Source organism: Oratosquilla oratoria, chromosome 15 (genome assembly GCF_046742065.1).
Source record: "Oratosquilla oratoria isolate Oo_2021 chromosome 15, ASM4674206v1, whole genome shotgun sequence".
Classification (NCBI taxonomy): Eukaryota; Metazoa; Arthropoda; class Malacostraca; order Stomatopoda; family Squillidae; genus Oratosquilla; species Oratosquilla oratoria.
In genome coordinates, this window is record NC_134791.1 from 46,034,732 (window position 1) to 46,057,427 (window position 22,696).

At 38.2% G+C, this 22,696-nt stretch overlaps 1 protein-coding gene across 1 annotated transcript in view; it reads right to left on the bottom strand.

Moving 5' to 3' along the window:
* Window positions 1–22,696, bottom strand: part of LOC143033426 (uncharacterized) — a 161,401-nt gene that overhangs the window by 81,887 nt on the left and 56,818 nt on the right. Inside the window, exons 7-8 of the mRNA XM_076198852.1 lie at window positions 17,053–17,197; window positions 10,176–10,274 (exon numbers count right to left, since the gene is read on the bottom strand). Of these exons, the coding sequence (XP_076054967.1) occupies window positions 10,176–10,274; window positions 17,053–17,197 (244 nt within the window). The remainder of the gene's footprint in view (window positions 1–10,175; window positions 10,275–17,052; window positions 17,198–22,696) is intronic.

Genomic DNA, 22,696 nt, shown 5'->3' on the forward strand with positions numbered 1-22,696 from the left:
GGTTAAATTCAGGTCACAAATTACAGCAGAGAATATCTTAGCAAAAACAGGGAAACTAGCAAAACGAGAGATGAATAAAGGGGAGAGGATGAGAAGACTAGAAGCTAAAGAAAAAAAAAAAAAAAAAACAGAACAGAGTCAAAGAGAAATTCTATTGGAGAGCAGTGGATATGAAAGTGAGGAAATGGTTCATAGTAGAGAAAAACGGAAGAGAAACAGAAAACATGAGGGAAGTAGCAGAAAATTAAAAGTGTCTTACACAAATATAGATGGCCTAATAACAGGCTTGAATGAACCGAATGATTACCTAAAGGAAAAAGAACCGGACATAATGGGAATTGTAGAGACAAAATTGAAAGGTCCACTACCATCCAACAGTGTAGGGCATGGTGCATATAATTATTGGATTAGAAACAGAGAGGTAAAACAAGGGGGTGGAGTTATGTTCCTGACTAAGAAGGATATTAATGTGAGGAATGTCACATACAGAAAGAATATAGATGATTATGATGGAAGTGGAGGACAGGGATGGGAAGAGCAGGAAGTTTGTGGTAAATTAGGTGCTTCCTAAAACGGCTTCATGGAAAGAGAGAGAAAACAAAAATATGTTAGAAGACACAAAGATAACACTAAAAAAGATAATGGAAGATGGAAGAATATTTATAATGGGTGACTTTAATTGTAAAGAAATCTGCTGGGAAGAGATGACAGTGAAGGGTGGAGACAACCTATGGGGAAATGTACTACTTGATATGATTATAGAGCATACAATGATGCAATGGATACAAGAGAATAATAGGTATAGAAATGAGGAAGAACCATCAAGACTTGACCTAATAATCACATCAGAACCCGAAATAGTGGACAAGATTGAATACGAGACACCAATAAGTAAATGTGGCCACATATTGGTTGAACTGGAACTAAATGAGGAAAAATACATGGAAAAAAAAAAACAATATAGAAAGGGAAGACTGATGTATGGAATTTTTTTTTTTATAAAATAAGATAATTTTATAAAAAAGCAGACTGGGAAAGGATACACAAGGAGGAAACAGTAGAAGAGAAATGGAATATTTTGACAAAAATTTATAAAGGAGTGGAAAAATATGTTCCACGACAAAACCAAGAAAAAGGCTATATAAAGTGCTGGTACAACAAAAGATGTAGGGAGTTAAAAGACAAAAGGGATAAAGCTTGGATAAAATGGAAGAATGACAAAAGACCTGAAAAAAGGAAGTGTAGTATAATGAATATGTACAAGTGTGCAGAGAAGAAAAGAGAAAATATGAAAAAGATGTCATAGAAAAATGTAAAGACCAAAACTATTTTACAGATTTGTAAACAACAAACTGAAAAGCAAACAAGAATTAGAGAAACTATGACAAAGGAGTTGAATACACAGAGGAAATAAAAATGGCAGAAATTATGAACAAGCATTTTAAATCGGTGTTTACGAGGGAGAACATACAGATGTCGAGTGGGAGGAGGAAGTCCCCCCTATGAAAAAGATAGAACAAGGAAAGAAATAATGAATCACTTGAGTAATCTCGATGTCAGAAAATCGCATAGACCAGATGAAATGGCTAACTGGATTTTGAGAGAATGCAGGAATGAACTAACAGACAAAATACATAGTCTAATAAGCAGTTCATTGAAAGAAGGAAAAGTTCCAGAATATTGGAAAAAAGCAAATATAGTACCAATATATAAAGGGGGAAACAAGGAAGACCCTACTTACTGTAGACCAGTCTCTTACAAGTACGATAGCTAAAGTTTGTGAAAGAATTATCAAAATTAGATGGGTAAGGCATTTGGGAGGGAAAAAAAAAAAAAAGTACTGAATCCAAAGCAATTTGGATTTAGACAAGGACGATCATGCGTCATAAACTTAATGTGTTTCTATCCATGGCTAATAGATGTAATACAAGAAAGAGATGGATGGGCTGATTGTGCATTTCTAGACCTGAAAAAAGCTTTTGATAAGGTACCACATAAGAAATTGCTAAAGAAATTAGAATCTGCATGAGGAATACAGGGCAAACTGCTGAAGTGGGTGGAAGACTTCTTGCACGAAAGAAAAATGAGAGTGGTGATAAGAGACAAACATTCTAATTGGGGTGAATTGATTAGTGGAGTTCCACAAGGAACAGTTCTGGCCCCAATAATGTTTGCTATATATATTAATGATATGGATAAAGGAATTGAAAGTTATATGAGCTTCTTTGAAGACGATGCAAAATTGTTGTAAAAAGTGATCACTGTAGAAGATTGTGAGTCGCTGCGGAGTGATCTCAATAAAGTATGGAGTGGAGTATGAAGTGGGAGATGGAATTCAATATTAAGAAGTGTAGTATAATGGAATTTGGAAGAAGCAAAAAAAGAATAGTGGGATTATATAAATTGGGAGAGGAAGAAATTAAAAAAGTAGAAAATGAGAAGGACCTGGGAGTCCCCTGAGAAAACATAATTTTTTTTTTTTTTTAGAAACTTATAATCTAATAATAACAACCAAAGTGGCATTTACATACCTGGATGAAGAAATGGTGAAGAAAATACTAGTCACTTTGATAAGACCAAGATTGGAGTATGCAGCAATGATGTGGTCACCAAGTACAAAATAATGTATAACAAAACTTGAAAGAATACAAAGAGCAATTATGAAATTGGCACCCTCTCAGAACTATCATATGAGGAGAGACTAGCAAAACTTGAGCTACAAACATTAGAGCAAAGAAGAGAGAGAGGAGACTTGATAACTATAGAATCATGAAAGGCATAGAAACTATTGATAGAGAGGATCTAATAAAATGGGATAGTAGAGATACAAGAGGACACGGAAAGAAAATCAAGACAGTTATAGAAGAGACCTGAAAAAGAACAGCTTTCCCCACAGGGTAATAGACATTTGGAATAAGTTAGATGAAAATGTGGTGTGTGCAAAAAGGATACAAGAATTTAAAAACAGTCTAGATAAAACGAGATAAGAAGACAGGACACCATGAGCATAGCTCCCCTTCCCATAAAATACAACTAGATAAATACACACACATACAAACGACTTGTCCTATGATAAACAGATTAACAAAATTGTTGGGGAGGCATACAACAATAAAAGTGGTATTTGCATACTTGGACGAAGACATGATAAAAAAATATTGGTTACATTGATAAGGACCTAGACTAGAATATGCGGCGACATTGTGGTCACCCAGTACCAAAAAGAATATAAAGAAAATAGAAAGAATCCAGAGAGCAGCAACAAAAATGGCACCTGCATTTGCAAACCTATCATACGAGGAGAGATTGGCTAAACTGGAGTTACCAACGCTGGAGCAAAGAAGAGAGGTGACCTACAGACCATCTATAGAATCATGAAAGGCACAGAGATACTCGATAGAGAGGACTTGTTAAACTGGGACAAGAGAAACACAAGAGGACATGGAAAGAAAATTAAAAAAAACATAGCTACAGAAGAGAACTGAAGAAAAAAAGTTTTCCACAAAAAGTGGTGGACACTTGGAACAAACTGGACAATGAAATGGTATGTGCAAAAACCATTCACGAGTTTAAAAGCAAACTAGAAACTGCGAGATACAAAGGCGGGACAACATGAGCATAGCTCTCCTTCTCGCAAAATACAACTAGGTAAAAAAAAAAAAATCCAAATAGCAAACATATATAAAATTTAGGAATGAATGTGTGAATATATGCAGGAAAGAAAAAAGAAATTATGAAAAAGATATTATAGACACATGTAAGGATCACCCTAAATGACAAATTAGCCACTTAATGCCGGGCCAAAATCTTGTGGGCAGCATTAGCTGCCAGATGTACGATGTTGTGTCATAATACTCGCATTATAAAAAATAAAGTCATCACTGTATCGATCGTTCTCTCTTTCACCCGTGAATTTTGATAACCATAGAAAATATGATGAAGCCAGTTTACAGAGTATGAGGGTCACACAGGTACAACTACAATATAATCAAGACGCTGATATGGCAGCCTCGGGTACCCACTTGCTCCTCATGACGCCTATGTAGGCGTCACCGTATGGAAGGGTTTAAAGGATAAACACGAAATAGTAAAACTGCATGAAGGAGATAAAGAATATATAGATGACACAGAAATGGCAGAAGTTATGATCAGACATTTCAGGTCTGTTTTTACAATTGAGAGCTCACAAATTTGGGAAGATGGACAACAAAAGACCCCCTAAAATGAAAGAAATAAAGGTAACACAGAAAGAAATAAGAGACCAAATAAAAAACCTAATGTTAGGAAATTGCATAGACCAGATGGAAGGGAAGAGTGTACAGATGAACTGACAGACAAATTATACAAGATAATAGACTTTTCACTCAAAGAAGAAAAGGCACCTAAAGATTGGAAAGATTCAAACATAGTACCAATATATAAAGGAGGAAACAAAGAAGATCCTACAAACTTCAGACCGGTACCCATGACATGCACAGTAGCAAAAATATACAAAAAAGTTATCAGAAACAAATGGACCAAACACTTGGAAGAAAAAATAGTAAACCCTAAATAATTTGGCTTTAGAACTGGAAGATCGTGTACCACAAACTTAATATGCTTTTACTCGAGATTAATTGTGGTAATAGAAGAAAGAGATGGCTGGGCAGATTGTGCCTTCTTGGACTTGCAGAAGGCATTTGATAAAGTACCACATAAAAGATTAATAAGAAAAATTGAAATAATAGGAGGAATACAAGGTAAGCTACTGGAATGGATGAAGGATTTCTTAAATGGGAGAAAAATGAGAATGGTTTCTTCTCTCTTCTCTGTTGGTTGTCAGGCCGGACAGCCCTTCACCACTTTCACTATGCCTCTCCAGATGGTTCTATCCTCTGCCAATTCCTTCCAGTCCTCTCTTGGTGCCACCCTCTCCAAGTCCTTTACTCCATCCATCCATCTGTACCTGGGTCTCCCTACTGGTTGTCTGCCCTCCACTCTTCTTTCCATCACCTTCTTTGGTAGTCTGTCTGCCTCCATTCGTATGCAGTGTCCAGCCCACCTTGCTCTTCTTCCCAGTATTTCATCCTGAATGTACGGTTGCCGAGTCTGATCTCTAATTTCCCTGTTATGTCTTCGTCTCCATTTCCCTTCTTCTTCATCATATACTGGGCCGAGGATTCTTCTCAGGATATTGTTTAAAAAAATTCCAGTCTCTTCTCCCTTTCTTTTGTCAGTGTCCATGTCTCACATCCGTACAGGACTGTTGGTTTTATTAAAATATTATATGCTCTTATCTTAGTTCTTCTGTTGATGGTCCGACTCTTTATTACAGATGCCAGGGCATGGTAACATCTGTTTCCTACAGCTATTCATTCGTTTATTTCCATGTCCAATTCATTTCTCTCACTGACAATGGATCCCAGGTACTTGAACTTATCCACTTTCTTCACCCTTAGTGATCCAACTTGCTCTTCCCTGGTGTATAAATCCCATTTCTATTTAGTTTCATAATTTCCGTTTTCTGCTCATTGCATTTAAGGCCTACCTGTTCTGCTGTTCTCTGGAATACTGTAAAGATCTTGTTAATTTCCTCAGTCTTGGCCACCACATCCACATTATCGGCAGAAGCGAGGTGGGTTATCTGACCATTGGATAACTTAGCTCCACCTGGATGGTTGGTAATGAGAATGGTACTTAGACAAAAATTTTAACTGGGAAGATGTGAAGAGTGGCATCCCACAAGGCTCTGTATTGGCTCCTTTAATGTTTGCCACATATATAAATGATATGGATGAGGGAGTGAATTGTTACATGAACTTCTTTACTGACGATGTCAAATTACTAAGAGTAAGCACAGAAGATTGCAGATCGCTGCAAGATGACCTGGACAAAATATGGGAATGGAGTCAGAGATGTGAAATGAACTTCAACATTAAGAAATGTAGCATAATGGAATTTGGAAAAAGCAAAAATAGAATATCGGGTCAATATAAAATTGGAAACAAGGAAGTCAAAAAAGTCAATTCAGAAAGGGACCTGGGAGTGATCATCTCAAGTGACTTGGCACCTGATAAACATGTCAATAAATTATTTGTAGAGACTTTTAACTTATTAAGATCAATGAAAGTGGCTTTTGACTACATGGATGCAGAAATGGTAAAGAAAATAGTGGTTACACTAATAAGACCTAAACTAGAATATGCTGCAACACTATGGGTACCTAGCACAAAAAAGAACATAAGAAAATTAGAAAGAATCCAAAGAGCAGCGACAAAAATGGCACCTATACTATCAAATCTGACATACGAACAAAGATTGGAGAAATTACATCTATCAACACTGGATCATAGGAAAGATGTAATTTACTGACCATTTACAGAATTATGAAAAGGATGGAAATTCTCAATAGAGACGACTTATTAAAATGGGACAGAAGAGAAACAAGAGGACATGAAAAGAAGCTAAAGAAGGACAGTTACAGAAGAGACTTGAAGAAGAATAGCTTCCAAAAGAGTGATCAATGTCTGGAACAAACTAAATGGAGAAACAATGAGTGCCAAAACTATACACGATTTTAAGAATAAGCTGGATGCAGAGAGATACAAAAATGGGTCACTACAAGCATAGCTCTCGTCCCATAAAATGCAACTAGGTAAATGAACACACAAACACACATACGAACAAAGATTGGAGAAATTACATCTATCAACACTGGAACACAGGGGATAGAAATTCTTGATAGAGACAACTTATTAAAATGGGACAGAAGAGAAACAAAAGGACATGAAAAGAAGCTAAAGAAGGGCAGTTACAGAAGAGACCTGAAAAAGAATAGCTTCCCACATAGTGATTGATGTCTGGAACAAACTAAACGGAGAAACAGTGAGTGCCAAAACTATACACAATTTTAAGAATAAGCTGAATGCGGAGAGATATGAGAATGGGTCACTACGAGCATAGCTCGTCCCGTAAAATACAACTAGGTAAATACACACATGCACACACACACACACACAACTAAATAAAAGTGCAAAGTTTAATACAGTACTTAGCATCACAATTCTGACCTATTTTAACAAACATTTTTGACAGACTTAAAAAGATTTAAGACTAACCGTCACCACGCACAGTATATAGTCGTACACACATACAGTCACCCTCTGTCTTTCTCCTAAAATGCAAAAGATTTCATCACTTTCATATTTTATTTTATTCATTCCTGTTCAAATAAATGAATAATTATAATTTTTTTGCCATGGAATCCTTGAAAGGTCTTCACGGAACCCTGGGGTTCCGCGGAACCAACTTTGAGAACCACTGGCCTATACTAACATAGATGTAATGATTTCAGGACTGAATGAATTAAATGACTATCTGGCATTAGAAAAACCAGACATAATGGGAATAGTAGAAACTAAATAAAAAAGTACTCTACCACCAAATACTGTGGGACAAGGTCTATATAACCATTGGATGAAGAATAGAAAGGAAAAACAAGGTGGGGGAGTATTACTTTTGACTATGAAAGACTTAAATGTGGCAAAGATAACATAAGGAAAAAACAATGTAGAATCAATTATGATACAAGCTGAAAGCAATTACATGAAAAGTAGAAAATTTGTAGTGGTGTATGTGCCCCCCAAAACACAGTCCTGGACAGAGAACGATTGTTCCAAACTGTTGGAATATACAAAATATGAACTAATATACTGAAAGAGTTAATATAGTAATTATGGGTGATTTTAATCCAAAAGAAATATGTTGGGAGGAAATGACAGTGAAGGGTGAAGAAGACCTCTGGGGCAACATACTACTTGATATGACCATTGAATACACAATGACTCGGAGGATAAAGGAAAATACCAAATACAGAAACAATGAGGAACCATCAAGACTGAATTTAATACTTATGACAGAACCTGAAATTGTGGACAAAATTGATTACAAAGCTCCAATAGGAGAGAGTGACCATGTACTGACAGAATTTGAACTAAAAGAGCAAATGGACCTAAGAAGAGATGGGAAACATGGAATAGGAAGATTAATGTAAAACAAAACAAATTTTGAGAAACTTAAAAAATTCTTTCGTAATGCAAACTAGAAAAAATTCCTAAATGAAGAAACAAGGATGGAAGAGAAATGGAAGATACTAAAAGAAATTTTTAATGAGGGAGTGAACAAATGTGTACAACAAAAGCAAGAAAGAGTATACATAAAAATCTGGTAAAACAAAAAATGTAGTGAAGTTAAGGATAAAAGAGACAAAGCTTGGAAAAAAAGAGCAAATGGCAAACATACATCAAACTAAGAAACGATCACATAAAAATACGGAGAGATGAAAAGAGAAAAGAAAAAAGAAATAATAGCAAAATGCAGGAAACTACCTAAACTATTTTACAGGTATGTAAATTGTAAACTAAAAAATAAACAAGAAATAGAAAAGCTGTGGCAGGGAAATTATGAACATACAGAAGAACTAGAAATGGCAGAAATTATGAGAAATAATTTCAAATCCCTATTCACAACTGAGAACTCACCTAACTGTGAGGGAATAGAGAGAGAGAAATCCCCCCCTATTTGGGAAATAACTGTAACACAGAAGGAAATCAGTGACCAAATAAAAAACCTTGATGTCAGAAAATCATTACAAAAGAGAGGAATGTCTGTTGAGGAAGGACGGGAGAGAACAAAAGATAGGGGTGAATGGAGAAGGGTTGTGTATGGATGATGCAGTGATGCACGTGGGGGAGTGGGTGGGGGTTGGGGGGTGAGGAAGCAGGTATGAGAATATATTTGATGCAGCCCGAAGGGATTTCTCCCTGTCTTCTCCTTTTCTGCATGAGGGGACGGAGAGGAGGGGTTGCCAAATTTATGAAGTGGCCTTGCTGTGGATGTGCTGTGTCTTACGACAATGCCTCTGACCCAGGGCAGTGGGCAGGATGCAGGGATGGCCCATCATCCAGGAGGTGCCAAGATAAGAGGGAGGGAGGAGGGTGGAGGGGAGTGGAATATGTAGGGAATGGAATGGGTGGGAGTGGTTTCTATGCTTTTTTCTTTTTGGCTACCCCCCATGTAAGGGGGAAAAAGCCTTTGGTATATGTATGTACCACACAAGAAACTAACAAGAAAAATAAAATCAATAGGTGGCATCAGATGAAAATTATTGGATTGAATGGAAGACTTCCTGACTGGAAGTAAAATGAGGGCAGTAATTCGAGATAAATACTCGAATTGGGAAGAAATGATAAGTGGTGTCCTGCAAGGTTCGGTACTGGCTCCAATCATGTTTGCCATATATATAAATGACATGGATGAAGGAGTAGTGTGTTATATGAATTTCTTTACAGATGACACAAAAATACTTAAGTTAGAACAGAGGATTGTGAATCATTATACCGTAGTTACGCATGGACAAAATCTGGAAATGGACTCAAAAGTGTGAAGTGAACTTCAATATCAAGAAATGTAGTATAATGGAGTTTGGAAAAAGTAAAAACAGAATATCAAGAAATTATGAAATTGGTGAAGAAGCCAAAAAAAGTGAACTCGGAAAAAGACCTTGGAGTAATAATCAGCAAAGTCATGACACTGGACAAACATATCAGTAAAACAGTTGGAGAAACCTTCAATCTATTAAGGTCAATGAAAGTGGCATTTGACTACTTGGATGAAGAAATTATTAAAAAAATATTAGTTATACTAATAAGGCCAAAACTGGGGTACACAGCAACACTATGGACACCCAGTACTAAAAAGAATATAAAGAAATTAGAAAGAATACAAAGAGCAACGACAAAGTTGGCACCAACTCTTTCCAAGTTAACATACGAACAAAGATTGTCCAAATTGGAATTACCAACTCTGGAACAAAGAAGAGAAAGAGGAGAGATCTATTCAAGATTTTAAGAAAAAACTTTATGCTGAAAGATACAAAGACAGGTCACCACGAGCACAGCTCCCTTTCCGTATAATACAACTAGGTAAATACAGTGTGTTTATGATGTAGGTATTTGGGTATTGTTTTGATGTTTCCTGGCATGTGTAGGTGTTCTGCCATGTAGTGTAGTGGGTGGGATGTGCTTCTGAAGGCTGCAGCATGTGTTTGTGTGCCTCTTACATCACAGATCTGTAAGAAGTTTGTACGTCTGCTACTCAAAATATTTTTTTTCATAACATGTCACATATAAACTGACCTTAACTGCCTGGGCTGGAAGACTGAAGAATTTTTCATGAAGCAACCATAAACAAGCAACATCTGCTTGGCAAACTGTTCCAAAGTCCACATAAAACAACTGCAACAAAATACAATATGCATAATCTCATGAAATTTGATGAAAACAATATTAACATTTACATCCTTACATTTGTCCTCTTCTTGATTGACGTGAATGGCAAAATGGAAGGCATATCAAGCTATACTAACATATTTGCAGAAGATGCTAAGATCATGAAATGACTCAAAGATGAAGACTGCAAGTTGTTCCACAATAATTCAATCTGTTGACCCCAGTCTTTTGTATAAGACAGCTTCCAGGTAAATGGCAACAGCCATGGGACAGACCCTTAAGTCACTAATGGATGAAATACTGTACTACTGTCTGGTTATAGCTAGGGTAGGGACAATGTCAGGTAATATGTCTGAAGTCTTCTGTGTGATGGAAGATAGATGTGTTAGTGCTGATTGAAACTAAGCTGAAAAGGAGGGGTAATTTTGAGTTCAGGAGTGCAGTGGGGAGTGATGGGAGTGAGGAACAGGCGAGGGAGGGATGGGGTAGCTCTACTAGTAAGCGTTGAGATAGGAGAGTCAGTGGTGGAGTGGGGGAACTATCTTCAAGGTTAATGTGAAGATGAAACTCAGATGGGAGATGTGGATTTGTGTAAGCATATATGGACCTGGTAGGGAGAAGAGTTTAGAGGAAAGGGAGGTGTTCTGGATAGATTTAAATGAGTGCTTAGAGAGTTTTGGGAGGAATGTTAATGTAGTAGTATTGGAAGATCTTAATGATAGGGGATGAACCAATAGATGGAGTGGTAGAAAAGTTAGTACATACATATGCCAAGGACTTTCCCCCCCCCTTACAAGAGGTAGCCAAAGTCAAAGGTATATAAATACACTCCCACCCATTTCATCCCCACATATTCCACTCCAATTCATCACCCCTCCCTCCGTCTTTTCCTGGTTCCTCCTGGATGATGGGTCATCCCTGCATCTTGCACACTACCCTAGGTCAGAATCATTGCAGCAAGAAACAGCACATCCACAGCAAGGCTGCTTCATTTAATTGATGACCCTCCCTCTCTGTCTCCTCATGCAGAAAAAGAGAAGATTGGGAGAAATCCCTTTGGGCTGTATTAGAATATCATTTATACATACTCCCAAATTCCCCACCCACTCCCTTCCATGCATCACAGCATCATCCATACACAACAATTCTCTATTCACCCCTATCTTCTGTCTTTTCCATTCCTTTCTCAACAGACATCCCCTTCTTTTGCAACACCCTTTACCCCATCCATCCATCTCATCCTTGGTTGTCCCCTCATGCTCACTCACAGTAGTCGTCACTCAGGTCAGGTCAACTGGGTAGCTACTTCAAATAGTGATATGGCGAGTGGTTGTGTTAGAGTGTTCAGCGCCGATGAGGTTCAATCTCTACTTAGTGGAACTGAAGCCTTGGAGGATGTTGTAAAGTGTCTTAAAGAGGAGAATCAAGTTCTCCGGTTGAAGGCCCAAAATATGGAAGACAGTTTGGAGCCTGGATGGATAACGGTGAAAAATAAGATATGGAAAGATGGGAAAAAGTCCTCACCAGGCCAGCTTAATTGCAAGAACTTGTTTCAAGCTCTTGCTGGTCTACAGGAAGAAGAAACAAAGGAAATTTGAGAGAAGAAAGGAAGGGCAGACGCTGGATCCCTGCCCACAGGTAAGAATTTGGTTGTAGGAGACAGCCAAGTGAGGTACTTAGATCGGGCTTTCTGTGATAAAGACAGGGAACATAGGACACAGGTGTGTTTCCTGGTGTGGGGATAGGTGATGTTAGAGATAGGATTGAAGAATGTTTAGTAGGGGAAGGTAGGGACCCCATCATTTGCTTGAGTGCTGGGGGCAATGACACAGGTAAGTTAGGGAGTGAGGAATTGTTTGTGTGGTTCCGGGATGCGCTAGACAAGATTGGGAGTAAGAGAGGTGTTCCTTTTGTATGTGGAATCTTTCCGAGGCATAGAGTTGGAGGCATGTGGCATTCCAGGGCTATTGCAATGAAATGCAGGCTGGCAAAACAATGTAAGGCCAATGGATGGGTATTTATTGACAACTGGGATAGCTTTTATAGTAAGAATAATCTATATACAAAGGACAGGGTGCACTTGTCGCCCAGAGGATTTCAGCTCCTTGCTGATTTCCTTGAGTGAGAAGTAGGCATCCTACAGGGTTTTTTGGGGTAGATTATGTGGGAGTAGGGGGGAAGTATCGGAATATAGTTTAGGCAATAGAAACTGCTCAGAGAGGAACTGTGAAAAGAATCACCAAAGCAGGTGGGAGGAGGATAAATTATTGCTGTGAGGTAAAGCATATGTAGAGAATTTTGATATTATTGCTATTACTGAATCCTGGATCAACATGGCTGATAAACATTTCCTTCCAGAAATCAAAATAGAAGGATAAAAGTTTTTTCACAAGGAGTGGGGGAGGAGTAGCACTTTTCGTTAAAAATACAATAAACTGTATTGGCAACAATTCAATTAAGGAAGAGGACAATACAGAATCTATTTGGGTAGAGATTATAGGCAAGAATAAAAAAGTTATTATTGGCATCCTGTATAGACCTAACCTCAGCATTGAGCAGACTGATCCCCTGATTCATGAAATTTGCAGAGCATCCCAGTACCAAATCGTGGTCATGGGAGATTTTATAGAAACATTGACTGGGAAATTTTAGTAGATCAAGAAGCAAAAAAACTCTTAAGATGTGGTCCACAATAATTTCCTAAAACAAATGATTACCGATCCTACGAGGGGAGAAAATATTCTGGAATTACTTTTAACTAAGAATGAGCACCTAATGAGTAATGTAAAAGTGGGAGATAGTCTAGGCTCTAGCGATTATCAAGAAATAAGATTTAATATTATTTGGGAAGAATTAAAAAGTACGAATAATGTCCAAGTACCAGACTTCAGAAGAGCCAACTCTGACAATATAAAAACCTATTTGAAATTGAATATGAAATGTCATACAGATGGTTATGACATCATCGACGTGGTAAGGGGTCTGAACATGACCATGGGTCAGGTCACGGAGTGTAATATACATACCTTGGGTCAGGTCACTTGGGGGCTGGGGGTCAACAGCCAGGTCAGCAATTTGGATGAAATGTATAGCAATCTGATTTAATTATTAATGCACAAAATACATTTATCCCGCTGAAGTCAATATGGAAGAATAATAATACAGTCGAACCTCGAAAGCCCGGACTAATTGGGGGGAAGGGTGGTCCGGTCATGCCAAAAGTCTGGTCATCGAAAATTTCGCCCTAACACCAGTAGATTTTCGCAGTGGTATATGTATAGGTAATGCATGATATGGCATAGAAACACATAAGAATAATACTCTAACACTGTAATAATAACAATACTATAATAATAATACTATAATACTAATAATTTTGTAATAATAACTGTAATACAGGCATGTAAATGTACTGTATATACAGTGTACTGTACTGTATTTTTTATTACATACACTGTAAATATCGGAAGGTATGCACGCGGGACAGTTGATGGCGGCCAGGGTTGCTGCGTTTTCTACACTGCCGTGTAGAATGGAAGTGTTGCCATACCGGGGCATACATTTTTCTTGGGCGTGTGCAGACTTTCATAGCAAGATATACTTGTCAAACTTTGACAAAATGTTGGTTCTAGTTTTTTATTCTTGAATGTATACAAGGCCCCCATGCCCTAACATATTCAGTAAGATATACAAAATATTTTTTTATATTATTATCGCTAAAAGCTGAAACTTTAGCGTAGAATTTTTTCTACACGGTAAAAACTTATCTTTTGGGGTATAATATTATATAAGTAACACAATTACCAATAAGTCATATTTTGATGTACCATTTATTATTTGATAACTAATTCTATGATTTTTAAACAAAAGTTTGAGTTTTTGAATGTTTTTAATGGCCCGCTGATATGTAGAAAAAATTTCCTCATGTCCTTGTGCAGTTGCCACATGCGCTATTTTACTACGTTTTGGTCCAAAATTCTACGAAACGGCAGCCCTGGTGGCAGCTTGACTGGGCCAGGTTTGAGTACACGTGTACGGCCGTCGCTGCCACCTACCGGACAAATAGGGAAAGACTTAAATCTACAAAATCCCTGGGTCCAGATGAAATTTTTCCGAGAGTGCTTAAGGAGTGTATAATTTGAAATCTGCGACCAGTTAACTGAAATATTTAATAAATCAGTAGACATTGGTTTTGTGCCTACTGGTTGGGGGCAGGCAAACGTTGTTCCTGTTTTTTAAGAAGATATATCATCTATATGCAACTACAGGCCAATCAGTCTGACATCGGTTATAGGTAAAATGCTTGAACCAATAATAGTAAATAGACTAAGAGAATGCATCAAGAGACATAATTTAATTCGTGACACACAGCATGGTTTCTCCAATTGTAAGTCAAGTGTGATTAATCTTCTATCCATTTACACTAAAGTATATAAGGTGTCAGATAACAATGATAATTACGATGTTATTTACCTTGACTTTAGCAAAGCGTTTGACAAGGTGCCACACCAGACTACTAAATAAAATTAAGGACCATGGCATAGGAGGAAAAGTGTTACAATGGAATAGAGCTTGGATCAGTAACAGAAAACAGCGGTCACCATAAATGGAATAAAATCCGGATGGGGCAATGTTACTAGTGGGATTCCCCAGGGCTTGGTTTTGGGTCCCTTGTTATGTACATAAATGACTTAGACAATGGGATAGTGATGTTAGTAAGTTTCTGGACGACACTAAAATAGGATGCCTAATTAGGTCAGGAGATGATGGCAAATGAATTTCAATATCTCTAAGTGTAGCATGTTAAACATAGGGCTACACAACCCAGAAAGCAGATATAGCTTAGATAATACACTTTTAGAGAAAACTGAGTGTGAGAGAGACTTGGGAGTTCTAGTGAGTCCGGACCTTAAAACCAGGAAACAGTGCATTAGTGCCAGGAATAAAGCTAACAGAGCATTAGGCTTCATTGCTAGGATGGTAATGAATAGAAGTGCAGAGGTAATTATCAAACTCTACCGATGGTTCCTAGCCTTGACTATGTGGTACAGTTTTGGTCTCCATCCTATAGAATGGACATCAATTCACTAGTTCCCAGCCTTGACTATGTGGTACAGTTTTTGTCTCCATCCTATAGAATGGACATCAATTCACTAGAATCAGTACAGAGAAGAATGACCAAAATGATACATGGATTCAGAAATTTGCCTTATGAAGAGGCTTAGGCACCTTAATTTACACTCTCTGGAAAGACACAGAGTGCAGGGTGATCTAACTGAGGTTTTCAAGTGGATCAAAGGCTTTAACAAGGGTGATGCAAACAAGGTCATCATATTAAAACAACAGGGCAGGACTCTCAGTAATGGATTTAAACTGGACAAATTTAGATTTAAGAAGGAAATAGGTAAGAATTGGTTTACTAATAGGGTGGTCAATGAATGGAATAGACTTAGTAACCATGTAGTGAGTGCTGAAACTATCAGTTGTTTTAAGAAACAGTTAGACAACTTTATGGATGGGGATGACAGGTGGTGATGGATATGGAGCTGCCTAGTATAGGCCTTATGGTCTCGTGCAGTCTCCTTCATTCTTATGTTTTTATGTTATCCACCTCTGCCTTCCACACTTCTTTTACTAATCTTTCATCACTCATTCTATCCATGTGTCCAAACCATCCCAATACTCTTTCATCCACCCTATCTCTTGACTCCTTTTCCACCCCCACTCTCCTCCTTGTTTCTCACTCTATCTAGCCTAGTAACCCTTACCATACTTCTCAGGAATTTCATCTTAAACACATTTAAACTCTTCCTCTCTTATTTTCCATGTTTCTGCCCCATACAATGTTGTTGGCACAATCACCCATTCATAAATCTCTTCTTAGCATCCATTCCCAAATATCTATTCCACATTACACTTTTTAATCCCCCAAGGCATTTACTTTTTTCTCTCAATCTACATTGTACCTCCACCTCCACTCCCTTTCCTGCCACATTTGCACCTAAGTATCTAAAGCTATCCACTTCCTCCAGTCTCTTCTCTCTTCCCCTTAATACTCAACTTCCAATTTGCTGCTATCCTCTCCCCTTGTACATCTCATCACCTTACTTTGACCCACATCTTCAACTTCCTTCTTTTGCACACCTTCCCAAACTCCATCACTAACTTCCTTAATCCCTCCTCTGATCCTGCTACAAGTGCAGTTTTGTCAGCAAACAACAATTAGCTTTTCTCCCATTTTTTTCCATTTTCTTTAACCATCTCCAATTCCTGGTCCATTTACCTCTCACGCCACTGTTTGTACTTTGGATGGTTTCAGCAATGGGCCAATTTTTGGGGGCAAATATATGTTTGTCTAATGAAGTATCTACTATATATTTGTATCCCTTGCACAAGACACATACACATTTGATCAAAACTGTTCACACTCTGGGACATGCTTCCTGAATTTTAATAATTTTTCTGACAAAGTTTTGTTTGTGAATCAATCATTGCCTAGAGTTTCACAAAGTGGAAAACCTGCAGCTCCACAATAGCTGGGAACAGTCCTTGGATCCTCTCACAGATTTCTTTGTGGAGAAAATTAGAACTGTTGTCTGTGTTTCATCAGTGTACTTACCTAATTGTACATAATTATAGTATAAAGGAAAGGAGCAGTGCTTGTTGGGTCCATCTCCTATTCTCTAATTTTCTATCATACCTAATCTCAGATTCATGTTCAGTTGGTTCCAGCAACCATTATGAAGTAAACCACCAATTTACTAAACATTAACTACTTTCTTACCTTAACTGTTTTGAGATCTTCAATTGACACTATCAAGGCTCGGTAATAATTTTGGTCGTCTTCATACAGTGACACAACTGGCGCTCCAAGAGTCACTGCAGGAGGTACTTTGAATCTATTACCCACAGGACTTGAATAAAATTCACTGCAAAGAAGAGTGAATTATATTTAAACGGAAATTTTTATTTAAACTGACGATTGAATTAAGCAAACATATTTTGGCTCAGTGCAATTACCCCTCTTTTGCCATTAATTCCTTTTATTATTTTGACTAAAATTCCTCCCTTTCCTGTACACTCTTCTCACCACCAGGCCCATATGGACTTACAGTGACACATCTCACCAGTTTCATCTTTATCTATATTAACCTTGAAGGAACCTCCTTCCACTCCACCACATGCTTACCTATCTCTTCACTTCCTGGTATTGCCACCTGTGTTTTGCTGCATTGCTTCTGACCCAGGGCAATAGGTGAGATGCAGGGATGACCCATCATCCAGGAGACGCCAAGAAAAGAGGGAGGTAGGGGTGGTGAATAGGAGTGGAGTGGATGGGGATGAAACGGGTGGGAGTGGAATTATGCCTTTGACACAGAAAGGAATGTCTGCATTCCCTCCCTCAGAGGTCCTCAATGGCATTATTTATTTTGAAAACAGGCCAGAGAACTCCCCTGGTGGCAAAGCATCAAAGCAAATCGTAAACACATACCCAGAGCCATCTTCTGGCACAATAGCGAAATATGTAAACATGAGTTCAAGATCTCTATTAGATAAAAAAAAAAAATTGTTTTTAGTGGCGAAGGACCTTTTTCTGGATTTACTGGATATGAGAAAATACTTTTTGGTAAAATTATAGATATAGTGAGGGAGACAAGATTTATGAAGGAATATTGGAAGCAAGAGACTAACGATCTAAAGAAAGTGAATCATGAAATAAATAAGGAAATGAGTGACTTAAAGCAAATGCTGAAATAAATAAGGAGGTAAGTGCATAAAAAGAGAACTGGCCGAGTTAAAACATGAAAATAAGAGGTTGAAAAATAACACTGGCCTGTGCTGTTTTCAAGGTCTAACATATAATATCTGATTTTAGGCCAGGTTTTTTGCACTGAACCCAAAATTCATGCTCATTTTACTCAATCAGATCAAGTTAATGAAATATTAGCACATTAAAAACATCCTAAATTCCAATCTATTTGTAGGTGAATGAAACTCAATATAAAAAATATTAGATTTATTCAGAAGGCTTACAAAATATTCTGAATAGAGAGCAAGAAGAGTATAATGAATTAAGGAAGCTACTCATGGATGAGTGGTCTCTCCTGGGACTTCTGTTTGTGCTGAGCAGACTCTACATCCCTCTTCAGGCACCAACAGTAGTTGGCCAGAAAGTTGACATCCCATTGGCCTTGATAGCATTCCTCCATAACACTGATATCTTTGTGAAAGTGCTCACCCTGTTCTTCACTGAAGTCTCCATAATTCTCTGGAAAATAGTCCAGATGAGATCAGAAGTGCATTTTTACTGACATGCATGCACCAAGTTGGTAGAAATTCTCCATTAACTCATCAACCACCTTCTGATACTGGGTACTTCTGTGGTTGCTGAGAAAGTTTGCAATGACTGACTTAAGGGACAACCAGGCAGAGTTCAGCAGGATTCAATGCATCATCAAAACTAGTGTCCTTGGTGAGTTCCCTTATTTGAGGACCATCAAATATACCTGCCTTAAGTTTCTCCATGCTTTTTCAGGGCCATGGGGGGCTGGCTTTATAGTAGAAGGAACATCAGGGTATTGAACATGGTGCTTGTTCTTGCAATTGATGCCTTTTAGATTTGTCATGCAAATGTAGCAGTAGGTAACATGATCTTTCTCTTCCCTCCAAAACACTGGGACACCAAATGGCATACTCTTCCTTTCTTGTTCCTCCATTCCCGTACAGTCTCTACATATGTTTTACAGCTGATATGGGGAGCAAATGGCTTATCCTGGTCCCCTAGTTTGACTCCAAAGTAAGCTTTATATGCCCTCTTTACCAAATTCGCCATGACTTTTGCTTGATGGTCTGGAAAAACCACATGACTGCAGATGTAACAGAACCTATTAAGATGGTTTTTACACTTCTGATCCATTTTTATACATATCTAGACTTGAAAAGAGAAATAAAAATGATTATTAAAGGTTACCCATGACCTGGTTTTGCAAAAACAAAGCCCATAAATGCTTTGGAAAAATATGCTGGAATAGAAATAGACTATATCATAGAAGCAATAGAAAAGGAAATAGAGGAAGTGCATAGAATGGGAAAATATGCAGAAGTCAACCCCTAAAGATCAAAGTCACAAATGGCAGAAGAAATATCAACAAATATCAGTAAAAGTTAACAAGTGAACAATATAAAAGTATATGGGTAAGAAAAGACACGAATGATAAGGAAAGAGAAAAGACATTAAAAAGCAAAACTAAAGAAAAAATGAGAAAAGAATAGAGACTGAGAAAATTAAGCTCTATTGCAGTGTGTTATACATGGGACTGATTAAATAGTATATTAAAAAAAAAAAAAAAAAAAAAAAAAGAGAGAGAACGAGATGGAGATTGTAGAAAATTAAAAGTGGCTTATACTAATACATGATTAAGTGAACTAAAGGATTACTTGTCAGAAGAACAAACAGTCATAATGGGAATTGTGGAGACAAAATTAAAGGGTGTACTATTATCAATGTTGGACATGGGTTATATAATCACTGGCTTAGAAATAGAGAGGAGCAGGGTGGAGTCATGTTCTTGGCTAAGAAAAACTAAAATGTGACAAAAGTTACAAATTGAGAGAACAGGGTGATGATCACAATAAGAGTTGAATATAGTGACATGAAAAGTAGAAAATTTGTGGTGATTTATGTGCCCCCAAAAACAGGGTCTAGCAGAGGTATTATTTTAAAATTTAAGAAGATAAAAGGCTTTCATTAAATGAGATGTTGAAGGATGGAGGAAACGTGGTACTTATGGGAGACTTTAACTGCAAAGAAATCTGTTGGGAAGAGATGACAATGAAAGATGGAGAGGATCTGCGGGGAAACGTGTTACTTGACATGACTATAGAACACACAATGGGTAAAAGAAAACAATATGCTTATAAATAATGAAGAACCATTGAGACTAGATTTATTATTTATGTCAAAACCAGAAATTGTGGATAAAATTGAATACAATACACCAATTGGGAAGAGTAATCACATATTACTTGAGTTAGAACTAAAGGACATATATATATAAAGAGAAATGAGAAATACAGAAAAGGCTGATGTATAGTAAAATGGACTTTGAAAAACTTGGGAAATTTATTCTTAATGTGAGTAGGGATAAATTCTACAATGAAGACACACAATTGGAAGAAAAATATATGATTCTGATGGAAATCTAAAATGAAGGAATGTATTAACATGTCCCAAAGCAAAAACAGTAAAAGATGTATATTAGTGTTGGTTTAACAGAAAGTGTAGCGAAGTGAAAGATAGAAAAGATAAAGCTCGGAAAAGATGGAAAAAATACAAAAAAAAAAGTAGAAAGTGGCAAATATATATATCAAAGGAATACATACATACATATACCAAGGCTTTTTCCCCCTTACAAGGAAGGTAGCCAAAAAGGAAAAGGCATAAAATCATTCCCACCCATTCCATCCCTGAATACACTCCACACCCCTCCACCCTCCCTCTTATCTTAGCACCTCCTGGATGACGGGTCATCCCTGCACCTTGTCCACTGCCCTGGGTCAGAAGCAGTGTCGCCAGACACAGCACATCCACAGCAAGGCCGCTTCATTAAATCAGCGACCCCCCTCTCCGTCCCCCCATGCATAAAAGGAGAAGACGGGGAGAAATCCCTTCGGGCTGCGTCAAATTTTGCTCACAAATACTACCTCACCCCCCATCCACCCGCCCATTCCACCTCATGCATCACATCATCATCCATATACAACCATTCTCCATTCACCCCTGTCTTCTGTCCTCTCCCGTCCTTCCTCAACAGACATTCCCCTCTTCCCCAAAGCCCCCTTCACCCCATCCATCCATCTCATCCTAGGATGTCCCCTCATGTTCACTCCCTCCACATCTGCCTTCCATACCTCTTTTACTAGTCTTTCTTCACTCATTCTTTCCATGTGTCCAAACCATCCTAATACTCTTTCATCAACGCTATCTCCCAACTCCCTTTCCACCCCTGTTCTCCTCCTCACCTCATTTCTTACTCTATCTAGCCTAGTAACTCCCATCATACTTCTCAGACACCTCATCTCAAACACATTCAAACTCCTTCTCTCTTATGTTCCATGTTTCTGCCCCATACAGTGCTGTTGGCACATTCACTCCTTCATACAGTCTCCTCTTAGCATCCATTCCCAAATGTCTATTCCTCATTACACTCTTTAATCCACCAAGGCATTTACTCGCTTCTCTCAATCTACATTCTACCTCCACCTTCACTCCACATTTTCCTGCCACATTTGCACCCAAGTATCTAAAACTATCCACTTCCTCCAGTTGCTCTCCCTTAATGCTCACTTCCAGTCTACTGCCACTTTCACCCCTTGTACATCTCATCACCTTACTTTTACCCACATTTATCTTTAGCTTTCTTCTATCACATACTCTCCCAAACTCTGTCAGCAACTTCCTTAGTCCCTCCTCCGATCCTGCCACAAGCGCAGTGTCGTCCGCAAACAACAGCTGGCTCACCTCCCACTTTTCTCCATTTTCTTTAACCATCTCCAATCCCTGACCCACTACCCTTGCATTTACCTATTGCACTACCACATCCATGTATAAGTTCAACAGCCAGGGCAACATAATGCATCCTTGACGAAGTCCCACCTTTACCTCGAACCACTCACTCTCTCCATTTCTAATCCTGACACAAGCTCTACTACTCTCATAAAAACTCTTGACAGCTCCCAGAAGCTTTCCTCCTATCCAGTATACCTGCATAACCTCCCACAGTGCCTTTCTGTCTACCCTATCGTAAGCCTTTTCCAGATCCATAAAAGCCCAAAAAACATCCTTCCCCTTTCCTATAGCTTTCTCACATATCTGTCTTACCACAAAGATCTGATCTACACAACCTCTACCCGTCCTAAATCCATACTGTTCCTCACCAATTACTCCCTCTGTTCCTCTCCTAATCCTCTCATTCAAGATCCTCCCATAAGCCTTCCCAACTACTACATTCACACTTGTCCCCTTTTCCCTTGTAAAGTGGAACTATATAGGCACTCCTCCAGTCCTCCGGCACTCTACCCTCTCTCCAGCAAACATTAAATAACCTCACCAGCCAGTCCACCATCACTGTACCTCCTTTTTTTTTGACATTCTGCATGGCATCCATCCAGACCAGGTGCCTTACCTGCTTTCATCATCTTAACAACTGCCTTCACTTCATCCTTCCTTATTTCTCCTCCATTTTCCTCACTCATCACTCTCATTTTCTTACCATTTCCCACTGCAACTATCTTGCCCTCACTATCCTCCTTCACATTTAGCAACTCCCTAAAATATTCTGCCCATCTTCCCCTTACTGCCTTCTCTTCCATTATCATCTCTCCATCTACACCTTTTACCTTTTCTTCTCTACTTGATTTGCCTCCTC